Source organism: Neovison vison, chromosome 10 (assembly GCF_020171115.1).
Source record: "Neovison vison isolate M4711 chromosome 10, ASM_NN_V1, whole genome shotgun sequence".
NCBI classification, from domain to species: Eukaryota; Metazoa; Chordata; class Mammalia; order Carnivora; family Mustelidae; genus Neogale; species Neogale vison.
The window spans coordinates 61,757,608-61,776,990 of NC_058100.1; the positions used below are offsets into that span (position 1 = coordinate 61,757,608).

At 59.5% G+C, this 19,383-nt stretch overlaps 1 protein-coding gene across 2 annotated transcripts in view; it reads left to right on the forward strand.

The window, feature by feature from the left end:
- Positions 1-18,929, forward strand: part of SUSD4 (sushi domain containing 4) — an 84,112-nt gene extending 65,183 nt beyond the window's left edge. For both annotated transcript variants that reach the window (XM_044267440.1, XM_044267441.1), the window contains 4 exons: positions 13,496-13,687; positions 14,710-14,854; positions 17,008-17,384; positions 18,087-18,929. In XM_044267440.1, the coding sequence (XP_044123375.1) occupies positions 13,496-13,687; positions 14,710-14,854; positions 17,008-17,384; positions 18,087-18,115 (743 nt within the window). In that variant the 3' untranslated portion in view covers positions 18,116-18,929. The remainder of the gene's footprint in view (positions 1-13,495; positions 13,688-14,709; positions 14,855-17,007; positions 17,385-18,086) is intronic.
- Positions 18,930-19,383: the final 454 nt, after the last annotated feature.

The window sequence follows — 19,383 nt, forward strand, 5'->3', positions numbered from 1 at the left end:
GGGCAACCTCCAGAACTCCCTTTCCTTTGGGCAGCATGGCTCCGGGGGCACCTGCATTCCTCCCTGACACCAGCGGGAGTTCAGGCAACCGAATGTCCTTGGTTCCCTCTGCCGGCCTCAGATGCCTGTGCTATGCCCGGGGCTGCGGAGGTGCTGTTAATGCGTGGTCACTCATCCTGACAAGCACAGTGAGAGGCATGGAGCTGCCTGGCAGAGTGGAAACAGGCTCCAGCGGCCTCCAAGCTTGCCCAAGGTTACCGATTCACAGGGGGTCCTGCCCATGTGTGCTCTGAGACCGTAGCCCCTCAGGTACCCCTAGGACCCAGTGTGTCTGCTAGAGGTCAGGCTCTGGGCTCTAAGCCTCACTCACTGAATCCCTTCCTCCCATGCAAAGGGACCTGACTTGGGGGGGGAGGTGGTCCCCAGGCTCCTTCCCGGCTCCACACTGTGCGACTCTGCTCTTACCCAGACTGCACTGCCCCAGACTTCCTGCGCCCACACCATCAGCCCTGGGTCTGCATCCCTGGGAAGGGGGCCGTGTCTGCTGAGGGTCATCTTGGCACCAGCCATGTCTCTCCACATCTTTATTCAGCCTCGGAACCACTCCAGGCATTCTTACTTGCGCTCTGCCCAGAGAAACAGGTCTGGGAGCCCATGTGAACAGCCAGGACTCACTCCCCAGGGGTACTCCCTCCGCGGCTCTGTGCTGGCTTCTCTGCTGCACTGGTGTTCCCGGCACCCTGGTTCTCCATCCTGGAGGAGGTTTCAGAGGAGGGAAGATACACGCTGTGATTTAGCCCAAGCCGCAGGAGAGGTGATGGTACTGGAGTGTTCTTCCGCCTTCCCTCCCTCCTTCCTGGGAGGGCTGGGGGGCAGCGGCTGGGGTGCTCTGAAGCCCGCGGGACCTGCACTCCCCTCAGCTGGCGTGGCACCAGCAGGGACCTGCAAAGACCTCCCACCACTCAGAACACACGCGTTGGCCAACCATGGGGTCCTCTGGTCCCCATGAGCCTCCCCGGGCTCTCCAGCTCCCTCTAGACTCACCCCTGACCCAGCCGCCCCTGCATTCGTTGTGAAATGGAATCAGAAGAGGAAGAAGAGCAGTGAGTGCTTTTTTTCTCTCTTTTCTCCCCAGTGCAGCCATGGGGCTTTGGCTCAAGGGAAGACAGAGGGTTTCTGCTTTATCTGCTCGCCTGCCTGCACCCTTCTCTTGTGTTCTCTCCTGCATATAAAAGGTTTCCACGGGGCCAGGTAACACGGGCTCAGGCTCCGGCCTCCCGCCTAGACACCCCGAGGTCTGGGGGCTCCCCAGAAAGCAGTGGCCGGACTGGGCTGTGTCCCTGTACCCCCACGCCAACGCTCTGTGCTTCTCATCCACACGCCGCGCTTCCACTTCAGGTTTGCTCGCAGGAAGAGCTTTTGCTGCAGTAAAGCGTGCGTTGCTCCTCTGGTTCCACGTCCCAAGGACCTTGAGGCCAGAGAGCGAAGTCACCGGCCGTCTCAGCCCGTGTCCTCGGCAGCTAGCCTGCCAGAGTGTGAGCAGGTTAACTTAGAGTCCTCGTTAGGAACCCGGCCTAGATTAAAGTCTGACAGCATTTTTAGGTCTTACTCTCAAACATGAGAGATTCATCCGTGTTCTGTGAAGACAAACGTGCGTCCTGGCCTGGAAGAGAGTCTGGCTGGGGCTCTCGCTGCCCCGTGAGCAGATGACCTCGGCTCGCGGAGCCCGTGGGAGTGGCATGGGCACTGAGAATGTGCGAGGCTCCCTGGCGCTTACCTTAGCCCCTTGTGTCATCGCGTTTGCTGGTATTGGAAGTGCCTGTGCCAGGTACGGCGTGATCCCAGCACGGCCTTCCTCTCAGGAGGAAATGCAGAGCACAAGCAGTCTTGCTCACTGTTCGCAAGCAGCTGTTGGTCATCGTGGTACTGGTGTCCACGCTTGGCTCTCGCGTCCCCGCCGGGCGATCGCAGGGGTGCTCCAGCGTTTCCCGGGCTCACTGTGCTCATGTTTTCCTCTCTCTTGCAGCAAGTACTTTGGCTGCTGCAGCCCCTCGCCTTCCTGGTCACACTCTTCCCTGCTCAGGGGCCAGCCGTGCTGCGGCATCAAGAACCCTCATTAGCTGTTTCCCCTTCTACACTGAATCCAGAAACACTGGTCCTTCTGTACTCAGAGCCAGAAGGCCTGGTCCTGCTTCCTCCAGGAGGACCGGGTCCCTGGGCTCCCTTGTCTCCTTCTTGGGCTCCTTTCCCTGGAGCTGCATGGCCCCTGGCCTGGCAGCCCCGTGCTTCCGCCCGTCTTGCAGCCTGAGCTGCTGGAGGCCCCTCGCAGCACCTTGCCTGCCTTCCAGCCTCAGTAGGAACAGGTGGCCGTGGGCGCCGCAGCGTTCCTGGACTCTGAGAGCTGGTTTCCCACCTCATTCGAGTAAAGAGATTTACGTGGAAGTCAGAGGCACCAGGAAAGGCCAGCAAAGCTGGCCGAACCCTGTAGTGGCTTCTCTGCCTAATAGGAACCAAAGGACACAAAGGAGGACTCGAACCATTCCAGGGATGGGGTCCCATCCAGCTGCAGCCCTCCCTCCCTTGGCTCTCATCCGCAAGTAGCCTGGCCCGAGCCAGGCCCCTCGTTCACGTCTTCGTGGGGAAAGTCTTGGATGCAGGGCTCGGGGCTGAGGGTGCATCCCTGGCCAGTGAGCAAATCAGACACTGGACACCCTCCTTGCTGGCGCTGTGGGTCTGATGAGGTCCCGGGTGTGGGGTGCCAGGAGGGACCAGTGGCCAGCATTCTGCTGCAAAGCCATGCATCCATGGCGGGAGCCTGGCGCCAGTGTCTCCCGGGGCTCATGCTTCTCAACGGGTCTGATTCCCACACCTTCCAGGGAACTCAGGCCAGGGCAGGCTTGTGGCTGTCACCAAGATGATTCTTGCTCTGCCTTATAACCGCCTCTGAATTTGGAGAAGTTTGCAGACGTGGGAGCTGAGGACTTTCCATTGTGCTGTTCATATGTCCAGTCACTGAAAGGAGTGTGGGACTCACCGCCACAAAGCTGCACCCCGGGTCTGAGCCACCGGTCACGCTGAGGGAGCGACCATGTCGTGCTCAGAAATTTCATCCTGGGACAAATGGGAAAATCTCGCTGTTTGTCCCCAAACTCCAGAATATCTCCCCATTCGCTGCTGCTCCAGGCAGAGTTTCTTTCTTTCTCTGCTGTCTGTGAAGTTCCGTGACTTGTATTTCATGCAAGTAGGAAAACCTGCTTGCAGAGTAGGAAAGCCTCTGGCAGTCAGGTGCAGCACAGAAGGCCATAAACCCCCCAGCAGGTGGCAGTGGCAGCCCTGGGAACATCTGGATATCCTGGGGGTGGTTTGGGAGCCACTCCCTCCCCACGTTTCTTCACAGATGGTTGCCAGAGGGTCCTGCTTTCCCCCCAGTAATTAGACATTTGGAGGACAGGCTGGTCAACCCGTCCTACCTTTCTGCGTGTATCTCAGGGTTTCGAATCTTTCATTGTTTCTGTAGAACCTGTCACTGTTTTGCCTGCATTCATAGTCTCTTCCTCTTTTTGCGCAGGAAGAGCAATTCTCATTGTTCTTGGTTTTGTTCTTGCAAAAAGATGGTGCCTGACTCTGAATTGCACCCAGCTTTCTGTGGCAGTGACAGCTCATTCTTCTCCCGGGGGCCTGGCTTACGTTCTGGCCAGTGCGTCCTGATGGATGAGATTCTAATGCGGTTTCCAGCACTTGTCTTCCTCGCGCGGGGAGAGGCGTCGAGAAGGGGGCAGTCACTGGAGTTTGAACAAAGGCAATCACAAGTGAACCTCCATCCGTGTTTTCCTACCACAAATACCTTATCCCGGGGGATATTGTTTTGGCTCAGGAAGAAAAGTGATTTTCTAGGAAGCATGGCAGCCCAGAATTCTGTAGCCCGCCCCCAGCTGAGGAGTGTCAGGGGACCTGGCTACGCCGTGCCTGACATTATCAGGACACGGTCCCTTTGTGTTGAGTCTGGGTGACTCTGTCTTGTCCCCAGAGGCAGTGCTTCCCAGCCTGGTTTCTGCTGACACAGCCCAGGGAGGGCTGGACGACTGGGAATCCACTCCCCAGTTGCCCTGCTCCTGTCCCCTATGCCTGGCCACTATGGGGTACGCAGCTGGTTTAGTGCCCTTTGAGGAAATCTCAGTGTCTTGTTGTTTTGCAAGGATGCTGATGTGAGTCGGGAAACCCTCCTGGTCTGGAGGGCTGCTTTCCTGGGGACCTGGGGACTCAACCTCGGTTGCAGGCCCAGCACGGCTTGTGTTCCTCGCCTGAGGTTCACAAAGCACTGTGTACGAGTGACTTACACAGCAGGGTCAGATGTCCTCGCCTTTCTGGAAACTGGAAATCTGGGAAGAGTTCACAGTGCCATGTTCCCTCTGAGACCCAGGGTAGGACCCCTCCCTGCCTCGTCCGGCTCCCAGCATGGCCTCGGCGTCCCTCGCTGGTCCCCCCAGAGCTGCAGTCCGCCCTTCCTGCAGGGGGACCAGTCACGCTGGAATGAGGACTGGCCCTCCTGCAGGAGGACCTCCCCATATCTGATTTCATCCACAGCATGCAAGATGAGTTTCCAAAGGAGGTCATGCTCACGGGTGCCTGGACTTAGGACTCCAGCATGGTTTTTTTAGGGACAGTTTAACCTGCAGCTCGTGTTTTCCCTTGGCTTAGGAGGAAACAGACACCCTCTGTCTCCCCTCCACCTGCTTCCAGTTTGGAAAGATTTTCTTCAAGGTGTCCCCAGCTCATTGACCAGCCTCCCTGGGACCCTGTCCTCAACACTGCCCCAGATCTGTGTCCCTTTGGGCCCAGCGCACAGCACCCGCTGTGCCCCTGGAGGCAAGGGGGCTCCCCCACCTCCTCTTCCTCTGTCTCTTTCAACCTCTGATCTGCCCCCCCCCACAGCCCAGCAGATAAAGAAATTGCTGCTCAGACATCTGCCCTTGGGCAGCCTACACACCCTTCCCTGGGGGCACATGTGAGACCCCCATGCAGGACTCAGGAGGGAGTGAGGCTCCAGAGTAACCTCATTTAAGGTCAAATCCTAGCTTGGCGGTTTATTTGTTGAGTGACCTTGGGCAAATGACCTCACCCTGCTGAGCCCTGCTTCCCTTACCTGTGCAAGTGAGGCCACGAGGAACCCGCCATGCATGGGGGTCATTGGGATTAGGTGGGGCAGTGTGCGTGCAGCCCTCAGGGTCCATGAGGTCAGCGTCCCTCAGGGTGGGTACCTGTGGAGTTGTGGTTGTGCTTTCTGCTTACGTTTGACCTCACTGCCCCTCACGTGATGAACGGTCACAGTAGCCACCCAAAGCCCATGTGTCCTTTCTCATTTGTTCAGATCCTACTGCACGGATGGTACCGTTTCTGTGTCATGGGTGGTGGGCACTCTGGCTCAGGACAAGGGGAGGCGGACGCCGTGGGGTGGCTTGTGTCTGGTCAGGATTTGAACCTGGGCATGGAGCGGCTGTGGGGGGTCCTGGATCGCCCTCTCCACCCTGACCCCTGCTCTGCCGACTGGCTGCTGGCTGGCTGCTCCTTTGTGTCCTCTCCTGCCCACAGCGTCACGGCCAGCACTTCCCAGATTGGTTCTGGTGCTAGGAGCACGGGGCACTTCTTGCAGAATGGTCCAGTGGCTGGGAGACACCGTGGAAACCTTCGAAGCATCTTTGTGAGCGGAAGACGTGGCGGTTTATTTTCCGCATGTAATGTAGAGCCGTGCCCACGCTCGCAAGCGCACCATGCAAGCACTTACTTCTCATCCATGAGGATTTCTGAGTAGCAAGAATGAGAAGGCACTGATGGGATGGAAGTTTGAAGGTCAGAATACTCAGTAGGCTAGTTTTGTCGTGGAAGGAGAATCTGAACACGGCCCAACACCCTGATTGCATTGACCTGGGGTGGGGTCTGACGGTGGGAGGGTTGGCTGACCGCCCCCAGGGGCAGAGCAGACCCACGCCTGCGGGACTCGCTCCTCTTCATCCTGTACCTCTGCCGGCTCCCCCTTTCAGAGAAGATGTCCCAGTTCCAGTGGGGTCTCCGGCCTGAGGGAACCCTCTTTCGGAGAAGGTTTGCAGACGCGAGGAGGCTGACACATGGATCTCTTGTGCTTTGTGTCTCCCCTGCGGCGGTGAAGGCCCTCGGAGCTCAGTCGCTGCAGAGATGGAAGAGCAGCCTCTTCAGAGCCCCAGACTCGCCATCAGCCATCCCTGCGGCCGAGGAGGGCAGAGAAGCCGTGTGCCCCGCGCCCTCCCCATGCTCCCCGCGGTGGCCCTGTGTCTCAGCCCCTGCCCGCCTCACACTCCAGCTACCACAAAGCCGCACACCTGTCCTCACTCTGCCTGGGTGCTGTGTATCTTTGTCCTCCTCCCCCAGTGTGGTGGCCCCACGATGACATGGAGCTGATGCCCCTCCCAGCCCAGGGCAGCTGCGCAGTACTGATCCTCACCCATCTGTCAGCTCGGACCGGAGCAGCAGACGCCAGGCTCCCTGCAGCCTGTGGAAAAGCAGAGCCCCAGCCTTGTCACCGCCATTTGCTTCCTCGGTGGACACATGTATTGGCCTTCCTTGTTGCTACAGCAAAACAGAAGTGGAAAATACACCATGCTCCAGGACATTCACTGACTTTCCCTGAGCAAAAGACAAAGTTTCAGGCGTCCCCTTGGAAACAGCTGGAACTTAGGCCTGGAGGTCTTCTGTCCAGCTTCCTGGAATCATGACCCAAATGCAGAGGAGACAGGGAGTCTTTACTGGAAGCCTGCCGGCCACTGATGGCCAAGGTGGTGACGCTGTGTGTGTCTGAGCACGGCCTGCACCCCCTGCTCCTGAGGCCGCCGCTCAGACAGCATGCTTGGTGCCTCGAGATGATTGGCGCTGGCCCCTCGGAGCTGCCGGCTTTCCCACTGCGTCCCCACGCTCCCCAGCCCTGCACAGAGTGAGCTTGCCACAGTTTCCTCCAGGTCTGGGGCAGCGCTGCCCCGGTGTCAGGATGGTCTGACTTGCCTGGGACCCCCACCAGGTGGCGCTGAGCTGTGTGTTCCCACGGGCTCCTTGCTGAACCCCAAGCTGGTGGTTCGGGTACTGTGTCTGGCGGAAGGCGAAGACCCACCACAGCCACCACGGCCACCTCTTTCTCACACTGGCTCTTCTGGCTTCCGCCAGCCAACCAGGGGGCATGGGGCCTTCTTCCAGCATCTGAGGCCGCACCCTCACGGTGGATGCCCCCCTGACTCCCCTGGAGCCCCAAACCTTGCAGAGCCCAGGACCTAGTTGGGACTCACCAAGCCATGCTCCCTGGTGACGCCACATGCTGGTAGGATGGAGGAACCGCTGACGTGCAGCTCAGAGACATGGAGACAAGGACCACGTGCAGTGCAGATGGCAGGTGGGCGAGTGCTGGTGGGCTGTGGATGGGAGTGTGTCCCCAGAGATGTTCCGTGGCCCCAGCAGAGTGGAAGTGGATTTTCACGTGGTGGCATTTGTGCATGTGGGCTGGTCACTCGGGCTGCAGGGGCCCATTTCTTGGGACCCCTGGGAGTCGTCTCTGCTGTGGTCAACCCGAGGCTTGGCCCATTTCGTGGCTTAACCTGGACGTAGTATTTGTCACATCAGCTCATGTTCCACTGACAGGGACCCAGCCACTGGGTGGCTTTGACCCTGGCGACAAGCTGGCAGTTTGGGGCAAGCAGCCCCCCGGCACCCACACTGCAGGCGGACGGTCCTGGTGTGCAGCTCTTGGCTCCCGCAGGACAAGCACTAACACACGGGGCAATGTACCTGTCCCGGCTCCAGGGTGACCCTCAGAATAGTTAGTGGCCTCGGGCTATAAGACCCCACGTTCTTCCATCCCCACGGCACGCTCTGTGAGGCACAGACTCCACGGGCTTGTCCTCCTCTGTCACCCAGAGAGAGACAGGTCCGTGGCTGGGGACTGAGGCGGGTGACCAGAGGGTCAGGCCAGGCCTCCCCTGCAGGTGGCCTCCCTCTCAGTCCTCTGTAGGGACTCGCCCTCCACCACCAGCCCACCCATAGCTCTGCTGTGTTCCCCCCTGGATACCTATGAGGGCCAGTCTGTTCCCTCGGGAGCTTCCTTCCACCCACTTCCCCTGTCCCATCCCTGTGCCAGGAGCACTGGCATCCGGGATCTCTGAGCACCGTCCGCACCCACCCGTGTCGCCCCCTCAGCTTAGTCCTAAATAGCATCCCCTCTGCTGAGGTTTCTAGGGGCTCTGTGTGGCCAAGTCAGGTGTTGCTTTTCTGCTCCCAGCTTTCTTACTTGCTGGGAGCCACCCTCCTCCAAAGTGCTCTCCTTCCTTGGCTCCCGTGATGGGCTATCCACTCAACCACTCTTGTGCCCCCGACTGATTCCAGCGTTTGGACTGGAACCCTCCCTCCTGAGGGGAGTTTGCCCCATGCTGTGGTTTTATTTCTCTGCTCTGAGTCCAGAGCTTCAGGTGAGCCGTGGACGTTCTCCACAGCTGCCCCATCCCACATGGACACTCTCCCCTTAGCTGAGACAAGCCCGGGCAAAGCCGGACCTTGGTGCCCACTTTCCAGCAATGAGCAAACCCACCAGGACAGCCCTTCCTGGCAAGTAGCTCCACTATCAGGCACGGAATGTCGGAAATCTGGGAGGCACCCTCGGTACCAGACTCCAACCCTCAGCAGTCCTGTTGCGTGAACAGACTGATGTCTGTCCCATCCTGTGTTCCTCATGGTCACTGCCCCAGTCCTGGGCCAGGCCCCTCCTTCCTCACCTGGGTGTGGCCTGAGCCACACAACAGCCTCAGTGCTGCTGACCCTGTTCCCAGCGGGCCATCTCTCTCAGGGGTACCCATTCCCGCCCCCGACGGGCTGTCTTATGCAGCAGTGCCCGTCCCTGCTCCCGGTGGGCCATCTCACATGGTGGTGCCTGTCCCTGTTCCCCGAGTGCACAGCACACACAGGCCAGACCCTGGGCTTCCTGCCCACCCACCCCTCCACCCCCTCTCTGGACCTGGAGCCACCATTCCTGCCACTCCTCCTGGCCCCGCTGGCCCTGTCCTGTGCCTGGCCCTCTGCCAGGACGTTCCCCCCAGCAGTACTTGTAACCAGCTCCTCCCTGCTCTGTGGGCATTGTGTGTTCGTTGTGCAGTGATGAAGGTGCCCGAGCTGCTCATTTGCCCACACTGAGGGAATCAGCGGCTTGGTTTCTGTTTTCTAACACAGTATAGACCGATCGCTGTATAATACTTGATAAACATGGGTTATAGAGAAAACAGAAAAACAAAGACCTGTTAGACGTTCCCCTTTAGATGATTAGATATGATGGTATTAAAATTGTATTTTAATAGAAATGGAAAACAGGGGCGCCTGGGTGGCTCAGTGGGTTAAAGCCTCTGTCTTCCGCTCAGGTCATGATTCCAGAGTCCTGGGATTGAGCCCCACGTTGGGCTTTCTGCTCAGTGGGGAGCCTGCTTCCTCCTCTCTCTCTCTCTGCCTGCCTCTCTGCCTACTTGTGATCTCTGTCTGTCAAATAAATAAATAAAATCTTTAAAAAAAAAAAAAAGAAAGAAAGAAATGGAAAACACTCTTGGATGTTACAACAAGGTCAACTTGAAGGTCAGATTGCTACAGCCATTTCTCATTGGTTTCTCGTGTTGTGGACTAGAAGCACATGGTCAGGGTGCCTGCATTGGGCTGCGGTCCCATGGGCCATGGTGGAGACCAGCTGCTCCCCTGTAGCCTGCTCTCTCCCAGGCATCCTGCACCAAGAGCACCTCTCGCCTGGGCTACATTGCGGCCAAGGTGGTGGTCAGGCTTCGCTGACGGCAGCTTCTCCTGGCTGTCCGACTGCCCCAGGGGAAGGAGCTCCAGGCCTGCCTGCAATTCTGGGGCACAATAGGGAGACAACAGCTGAGTCTTCAGGGGGGCCCTGGCGGTTTCCTATCTCCATTTGCTGGAGTGAATCTGACCTTTGGAGTTGGGGTGTGGCTGGAGACTCATGTGGCCAAACCGTGGTGTCAGGGCTCTGGAGAGAAGCAGGCCCAGCAGGATGCGTGCACATGTGCACTACTGTGTATATCTGTGATTGTGTTTGTGTATGTGATGCGTGGAATCCTAGTGTGTTTGCCTACTATGTACATACACGTAATCACTACACATACACACACGGTATGTGGATACCATCCGTGCATGTGTGCCTGTGTACACATGTTGAATCCTAGCACGCGTGTGTGTATATACGGTATATATGTAACCCCTGTGTATATGTTTGTATTTTGCCCGTGACCCTGGAACAGATGTGCATATGCATGTACTGTGTACACATCTGTGGTCACAGTGCGTATAATCTACCGTGTGTGTGTGCATGCTCATGCACATGCAAGAGATTGTGGCAACCAGGACATCCCAGGAGGCACCAATGTGCCATCTGTGAGCCCGAGGTCCTGGTGTGCCTCTGCTGTGATTCAGTCCAAGTCTGGAGGTGGAGCACCAGTGGCCCCAGCATCCAAGGATGCAGGAGAGGCTGTGCAGAAAAAGCAAGTTCCTCCCTCTTTGCCGTTCTGCTCCATTCTGTTTGGGCCTTTTGCATGATGATGATGCCCCCACACCGGGAGGGCCACCTCAATCTGTGACTCAGACACGAGTCTCCCCCACGGACCCACGTAACAGACCCAGAAGTGATGCCTTACCTGCTGTTGGGGCATCCTCGGCCCAGGGTCCCCACATCATCCACACAAGGGACTGGGACACATGGACCTCCCGGCAGGCTCAGTCCACCCACAGCCTGTCTCTCCTGCTCCTTTCCCTCGTGCCTGGCCCCATTCACCCCCTCGTGCATGACATGGGGATGCTGTGTCGGCTGTCTCAGCAGAGCCTGTAACCACCTGATGTCCCAACCCCAAGGCTCACAAAGTCCTTGCCTGTAGCTCATGATTTCTGGAGCTGTACGAGCTATGGAGGGAAGCTACCTTCCAGAAGAGTCTCTGTTCCCACCACCGTGGGTTCTGTGTCCCAGCGGGTGGACCAGCAGGAGCTCTGGGTCTGTGGTTGCTCTTTGATCAGCAGAGTTTCAGGAAACCTGTGGGTGGTTTGCAAAGCTTGCCATGTGCATGAGGCCCCTGTGGTGGGTGCTGCCTGTCCATGTGGACGCATCTGCCTCTCGGGGGATGGAGGGGAAGGGCTGGATTATAATTAATGCTTCCGTTGTCCATCTTGGCTCCTGACAGCGCACAGGCGGGGGGCTTCCTTGCCCCAAAGCTCCCGGTTACTCAGGCTCGATTGTCAGAGATGCTGCAAGCTGTGAAGGGAAACACTTCCTTTTCAGGGCGCGTGCGTCTGCACCTGCTGCTGGTGTTGGGACTGAGGCTTCTGCCAGGGGGTGGCTCACACGTGGCCTCAGAGCAGATGCGGCTGTGACACATCAGAGTATGTGCACGCCAGTGGGGTGGGGGAGGGTGTCCCAGCTACATCAGGACCTGGTGGTGCCCAGCTGGGCCACTCCGGGCATTTGTGTCTTGCTGCTTCCGTGCTCCTGCCAGTCCTCACGGGCACCCGAGGGGTGAGGAATCACTTGTTCCCCTCATTACATGGGTGATGAAGCTAAAACCCCAAACACTCAGACGAGCTGCCCAGCATGCCAGAGCTTGTCAGCTCGGAGCTGTGATTTGCACGCAACTCTGGGAATGTCCATAGCCCATGCTTTTTTGCGCCACGCTGCCTCGGTTTCCCTGCTGGATGGTTCATCTGTTCAGCTTCGTCATTCTGTAACACGTTGTGGGACCCTATGCGTCCGGGTTGATGCAGTGATAGGGGTAGTCCTTTGTCCTTGAGACCAAGGCCAGGAAGTCCTGCCGTGACCATGGCTCCCTGGGCCTAGGGAACATTCTGGTAGTTTCCGATCCTAGTGTCTCTGGAACTTGCTTGGAGTGCCTGCTGGGAAAGAATCCCATGGGCCCATGTGTCCCTGACCATGGAAAGGGCCTCCCCTGGGCACAGTGCTGTAGGGTTTCACTGGAGGGTGGACACAGGTGGAGGTCCCAGGTAGGCTGATCTCACCGCAGATGTGGATGTTCCCCTGGGCTGCTCTGGGAAGGCGGCCGTCACTCCTCCACCTCCAAGTCGGGGCAGTATTCCTGACCCTGCCTGCTGGCTCCTGCAACCTCAGGCCCCAGCCGCGACCTGCCCTACCCTGCAGGCTGCCTCTCCCAGGCCCCTGCTCAGAGACTGCAGGCTGGGCCAGTGGGGAGGTTGGCCCTGGGGTCCCAACCCCTGTGCCCTAGGACATCCCGGGTGGTGTCTGAGTCTCCCTGGGCTCCGGCCTTTGCAGGCCACTTCCAGCCTCTGCTGGGGACCCAGCAGCAGGACCACCACATGTGTCTGCACTGCGGGGGTCCTGCCGCTCTCTGTCAGCGTGTTAGCAGTCCCCGCGGGCGTTCCTCTCTCTAGCTTCTTGGCTCCTGGCTGGCCCTGGCTGCCCACTCACATGATGTCAGAACAGCCCCCAGACTCTCCTGTCCTGTAGGTGAGGACACGAAGGCTCAGCGGTGAGAGGCCACTCAGCAGCCAGGCAGGGTCCCGTGAGCTTCTGCTTCCCCATCTCCGCCAAGAGCCTGGCAGATCTCACTGCCTGTTGTTGGCAGGCCTGGAAGAGGGTGTGAAGGGGCCTCTCAACCCCACGCCTGCGAGCGGCTCTGTGCCCAGGGACCCATCTTTCTGGTCGGCCCTGGGGCTCCCTGCACACATGGCCTGCATGTGGGGGCTCCCGTGGGCTGGGTGGTGAGCTTCCGCGGATGCAGATGTGAAGCAGCCCCCATAGAGCCTGTGCTGTGTCTCCTGGGATGTTTAAGCAGATTGGCAGCTCTGAGTCCTGAGAAGAAACTGAAAATGATGATTTCTTTCTCCTAAAATGGAAAATAGAAGAGTTAGAGAAACCGTAAATCACGGAGGGTAGGATAAGCTTTCACTGTACTGGGAAGAGCGTCAAGGCCGGGAGAGGCTGTGTGACCTCCGTGAGGTTAGGTTGGCCCGAGCCAAGCCCAGGACCCAGGCTCCTCCCACACCACCCGCGCCCCCTGCAGGGCCCGTGGGGATCGGGATGGGGACACCCGGGGAGGTGGACAGCCCCCATGGTGGCCGCAGCAGAGGAGTAGACTGGGGCTCGCTGCTCCTGTCATACGGGCTTCCTCTGTAAATACGCTAATCTCACCAACCTGGCTTTTGGGCAGGTGACACGTGTCATTAACACAGTCTCTCGATGCCGTGCCCGAGACACGCATGCTCTCCGCTGTGGGAGACGACGCTCTGCTTTACCAGGGGCTGCCGGCGCTGGCCGCCTGTGCTCAGTGTGTTTAGCAGGTTCCCGGTGACCCTATGGGGGAGAGGTCTGGTGGTGCACGTCCAGACGCCCCTTCCTGCTGGATGTGCGTGGTGACCGGCCAGCGGGCGGGCCATGGTGCTGATGCTGCTCTTCTCCCTGTCACCCCAGTGTGCCCGCTGCCTCCAACAGTGACTCATGGTGATTTCGTCTGCCACCCGCGGCCCTGTGAGCGCTACAGCCACGGGACTGTGGTGGAGTTCTCCTGCGACGCCGGCTACAGCCTCACCAGCGACTACAAGTACATCACGTGCCAGTATGGGCAGTGGTTCCCCTCCTACCAGGTCTACTGCATCCAGTCAGGTAAGCATGGACCACCTGGCCCATGCCGTGCTCGGTGGCCACCGGCCATGTGCCCTCTCCAGTGCCAGGGTCAGGGACACAGTGCAGAGACCCCTGTCCGTGTGTGCCCGTCCCCGGGGAGGAGGGACAGCAGCTTCTGTCTGCCCCCAGCCTGTCCCTCCCGGGGGCAGGGACCTCAGCCGTTCTCTCCTGTGTAACCCAAACCCAGCCGTCCTCTCCTGTGTGAGGACGTGTGTCACAACCCGGAGGATGGCATCTCAGGGAACACCTGGTCTCACAGATGAACGCCCAGGACCCTTGCAAACACTGGTGCTTCTTGGCGCAGAGTGAATCACTGGCCTCAGGAGTCCAGGGTAGTGAGTGGGAGACAGAGACCAGGCACTCCGCCTCCCACCGTGTCCCGCACGCCCACCCCTGCCCACTTGCCCCAGCGTTTCCTGCCACAGCAGTAGTGATGGCCATTGTCTGTGGGGGCAGCGCCTCATGACACGGGGCCCTTGGAGGCCCTTGGATGGCAGTGGGAGTCCAAGCATGATGTGTTCGGAGGTGACGGCAGCAAGGGAGGATGGTAGGGGGCAGATAGGGCGGTCTGAGCTGCGGGGGTTGGAAGTGCCTTGGAAGGTAGTCAGCTGCCCCTTTTGCAGGTGTGCTGAAGGCCAGAGGTGGTGGAGGACGAGGGCCATGGCACGCTCACCCTGCATCCCTCTGTCCCTTTCTTCAGCCTTTCTGGGATGCATTGCAAGCTCACTTCCCTGGGGAGACGGACTCACCCTTCCCCTCCAGAGAGGCAGGAGTGTTTCCGGCTGGGCGCCCGCTCTCAGCCCCATGGAGAACATGCCCCTGAGGGTCCGTGGGCACCAGCAGAGGCCACAGTGCCAAAGGAGCGTGGGCCATGGATTCTGGATGTAGGGAGCCCCCAGACGCATGTGATAAGCATGCTGTTTCCCAGATCATCGAGCACAGGAACACATGGCCACCCCAGTCCCGAGGGCTCACACGCCACTCTGTTCTCTCCCTGGCAGAGCAAACATGGCCCAGCGCCCATGAGACCCTCCTGACCACGTGGAAGATCGTGGCATTCACGGCGACCAGCGTGCTGCTGGTGCTGCTGCTCGTCATCCTGGCCAGGATGTTCCAGACCAAGTTCAAGGCCCACTTCCCCACTAGGTGAGCGCTGGGCTCTGGTGCCTCGGGGCGGGGGAGGCGGGGGTGGTGGTGGTGAGCACAGAAGGTCCGGGGTCAGGCCAGGCAGATGGGGGAGACTGGGAGCAGGTGTCTGGGGCCATGTGTGCCGGACGGGACTCGCCTCCCTCTCTCCCACCTCCCTGTGAACCCCAGGAGCTGTGGGGTATGGTGAAGGGGTACACAGAGTCGGGACTGCCATCATGCAGGGCCCCCCGCGACCCCATTCCCATCCCCGCAATGTGCACGGGGACCACAGGAAGGATAAAGTCATGGACCTAATTAGGAGATGCTGTGAAGATGTGTGACGCAGCAGAGATTCAAGAACAGCCTGTCTGGAAGTCTCCGGAGGGCGACCTGGTTCTGGGTGAGGCATGGGGGAAGGGGCAGGACCTGCTAGTCCTTGCCCCACCCATGCTCGGAGATGCTTGGGGCTCGGGCCTCTGTTGTCCCCATGGCCATCACAGAAGAGCAGTTCACCGGGAAGCAAGTATACCAGCTCCTCCGCGACAACAGGGCCATCACCATAGCTGCTTGCCGGCCTCGTTCCTGGGAGGAGACGTTGCCGGGAGAGCCAGCAATGAGTGTGTGGCCATCCGGAGGCAGACGGCAGTGCCCTGGCCACCCTCCCTGACACCAGCTGCCTCCAGCCACCTCCCTCCACGGAGTCCTGAGCGTCTTGGGGCTCCTGTGCCCTTGCTGGCCTCCCCGCGGGGAATTCTCAATTCCAGAAAACATCTGTCTTCGCACATGGGACACTGTCACCCCCAGAGCGGTGTGTGCCACCCATCAAAGGGGGCGCTGGTAGTGGAGAAGGAGTCTCTGATGAATCACCTCCCTCCCTTGCCTCCAGGGGAGTCCGGGACAGTCATTCCTGCTCTTCGTCCCCGAGAGGGGCTTCAGGGCACCTGCCCCACAAGGGGTCTGTAAGGTGACCCCAGACTCTTCCGTGTGAGCATCTCTGTCTTAGAGAACTCCCTGGTTTGGGAAAAACCGCGCTCTGCTGTCCGGGTAGAAGACCACGTTCCTCAGAGCAAGCCCAGGACAGACTCCTCCTGGGGTGCACGGGTGGGCCCAGGAGAGCTGCTCAACCAGCGCATGGAGGGGCTGAGCGCTGTGGGGGCCGTGGACAGGGCACGCCCCGGAGGAAGGGGACTGGCTCATCCTGGGCACCAAGACAAGAGCCAGCGGCTCTCGAGGGCTGGCGGTGAGCTCGTCTTTCATCCCCACCTTGTTTTTCGGGAGCATGGGCCTTGCTTCTCACTCTCTGGAAGTGCACCCCACGTTTCTGCAGACTTGGGCCTGGCACTGCCCTCCTCCAGTGCTGCATCCAGACTCGGCATTTCCTTGGGCTTCGGAGCCCCTGCTGCCAGCACTGCAACGAGGGTCTGCCCGCCGGCCGCCCATCTTCTTTCCCGGTTGGTCTAGTCCTGGTGGCAGCACTCGCGTGGGGGCCCCACAGAGGAGCCAGTCCACTGGCCGCCTGCAGCCACTGGGGCCCCATGGGGACCAGAGAGGTGTAGAGAGGTGGTCAGACGGGGCCTGTGGGATGACAGAATGTGCAGGGGCAAGGCCAGCAGCTGGAGCCACATGGGGGACCCTCCCGGCTCCCACAGAGAACACGGCCCCTGCCGGTGGCCCCATGTGGCTCTGATCAGGAGACTGCTGGGTCGGGGGTTGGAGCTGGGCCCACATAACCAACCGGTCAGGCAGTGAGGGAAGTCTCAGAGCTTTCCTCTTATCCCTTTGACTAAAACTGTGAGCAAAATGGCCTCAGTAGCACAGGGGGTCCCTTCCCTGGTGGGGCACAGGGTCCTGGTTTCCTGTCAGTGTGTGGCGTCTTCTATGCCCAGCAGACTCCACAAGGGGTCCTCTGGGGGCCCAGTAGACGGAGGCCAGAGATGGGAAGGAGGAACCCCAAGGGGGCACAGGGGCCCAAGACCGAGGAGGACGCTGCAGGCGGAGTGTGGCCGTGGGACAGAGCGCTGCCGTGGGCCAGAGAGGGCCCAGGAAGGAGGCTGGTCCTTCCGCAGGAGCTCCATGTAGGCTCCGTGGCCGTCGGGGGCACAGAGGGCACTGGTGGCCTCCCTTCAGGGGATGTGCTGTCTGATCTGTGGACACTGCTTTCCTTCACCCAGGGGGCCCCCGCGGAGCTCCAGCAGTGACCCGGACTTTGTGGTGGTGGACGGTGTGCCTGTCATGCTTCCATCCTACGACGAGGCTGTGAATGGAGGTGTAAGGGCGTCAGGTCCAGGGTACCTGGCCTCCGTGGGCCAGGGCTGCCCCTTGCCAGTGGACGACCAAAGCCCCCCAGCATACCCCGGCTCAGGGGACATGGACATGGGCACGGGGGGGTCAGAAGCCTGTGACAGCGGCTCAGCCTCCTCTGAGCTGCTCCAGAGTCTGTATTCACCTGCTGTGTGCCTGGGGGGCACGCACCCTGACGGCGTGGACACGGGGGCTGGCACGACAGGAGAGACGGCGTCGAGCAGTCCGGGTATCGACATTGCAGATGGTGAGTGCTGGCCCCGCACCCGGCGCCAGGCCTCTCTGCCGCCTGAGCCGCTGCTTGTCGCTCTCCCTGCGTGTGTCCCTGCCATCCAGAGTGGGAGGGCTGCGGGGCCAGTTCTTGGTTTCATAGTCTCCACGAGAACCAGGATGCATCCTTCCCTGTTCCTGCTTTGGACAGGGCTCTGGGGGCGCTCAGAGACGGTCACCACGCACATGAGCAGGGGATGGGTGTGTACAGTAGGGCAGCCCCGGAGAAGCCTTATACACCAGGGGCGCTCTCAGCAGGCGGGAGCTAACAGGCATGTGTGCTTGGCCGCTCACAGCTCATGGGGAAGAGAGAGACCCAGCTGTGTCCCTGGGGAGGCATACAGCACACAGTGCACGCAGGAGCATCTGTCCCGCCGCCGGTGGCCATAGCTGCCCGGAGATGGCTTCTCTCCTGCATGCCCGCTGTCCCTGTGTCCCCACATCCTGCTTTTCATCCGACTTGACTCCGAAGGGCACATGGTTCAAGTCTTTCAACATTTCATTTTTCATGAGCTAGGTGTAAGATTTTCCACCAGAGGAGTGTTTTCTGTGATTATTAACCGATAAGTGTAGAACTTAACATTTTCTTTTCACTGACACCAGGAATCATTGATATTGTAGTCAAGCTTTTAATCCCTGATGCTTGCGGCTGAGTTAGTAACTGTCTGTCCTCTCACAGAGATCCCGCTAATGGAAGAAGACCCGTGACCAGCAACGCCGCAAAGATTCTCCTGCCCTGCAGGGATGGGAGCTGCGCCCCTTGGAGTGAGGCCCCAGGGGACGGACTGTGGGGCCGTGGGAGGGTTTCCAGCTCACCTACACGGAGACCGTGACTCGTATCATCCATCTTGGGCTCAATGCTGTGGTGGGCACTCTCGGGGAGCAGCGACCAGGGGGGTCTTCACCTCTGGTGAAGGGGTCTGGCTGTCCCTGCTGCAGAGTGGGGCGGCTCCACACATGTCCCCTGGACCCCGCATCCCGTGACTTGTGCTGCGGCCACTGCCTGCCGCCTTTGCAAGCATGTCCCCCGCCGATTCGCCCTGCAGTCTGCTCCACGCAACACGGCTGCCGTGTGGCAGGCTCTGGGGCACGTGGGGGCTTTTCCTTAATCCGACACAGTACTGGATGTGTGAGAGAGGAACGGAAGGACACAGGCAGACTCTACTTCCTGCAACCTCGTCCACAAGTGCAGTTGAGCAGCCCTGAGCCGTCCTTTGGTGAAACACGGTCATTTTCTGTGTCACGGGCTGGTGCACCACCGTGCTCTGGGTGTCTCGTGTTCGGGACTTTGTGGACGGTCGGATGTGCTCGGACGTGTCTCCTGGTGGACAGGATTACAAGGCAGCATTCAGCTTGGCATCTCAAGGTGTCCCTTGACCGTGTGTCTCGAGAGTTGCAAGTCCCCTCCCATCGCCTGTTACGATGTTGCTCCCACTCCCAGAATGCAGCCATATGTTTATTTTCCAAAACAGAACCTGTTTCTGTAAACTTGCTCCTCCTCCAAATAAAGTATGAGGCTGGGTTTTTTTTTCTTTCTGTTTCGTGTGCGAAGTGTGCAGGCTGGCCTCCCGGCCCAGGGCACTCCCCCGCTTCCCTCCCACTCCAGGGCCGTGCGCCTCTGCCGGGAGGACCCCCAGGCCCACTGCCGCTGTTTCTGAGAAAATGATACAGAAACGTCTCCTCGAACATGCTGATCTGTGGATTTGATGTCTGCCCTCCTCTGGGCTGTGGGTAAATAGAGATAAAACTCTGATCCATAAAATTCTCCATCATCAGCGCACCGAGCTGGAAGCTTGGTCTAATCCAGTTTTATCCTGACACAGACTGATTGAAAGTTAACAACATGACAGTTTGAAGCCTGGCTTTCATAGTGGAGCAGGGCAGGCCCAGGAGGGGCGGTGACCCTGAAAACCCGGGCTGGAGGCAGTGGCTGCGAGGGGCTCCTGAGCTGGCCTGGGGAGGGGGGAGCATTGCAT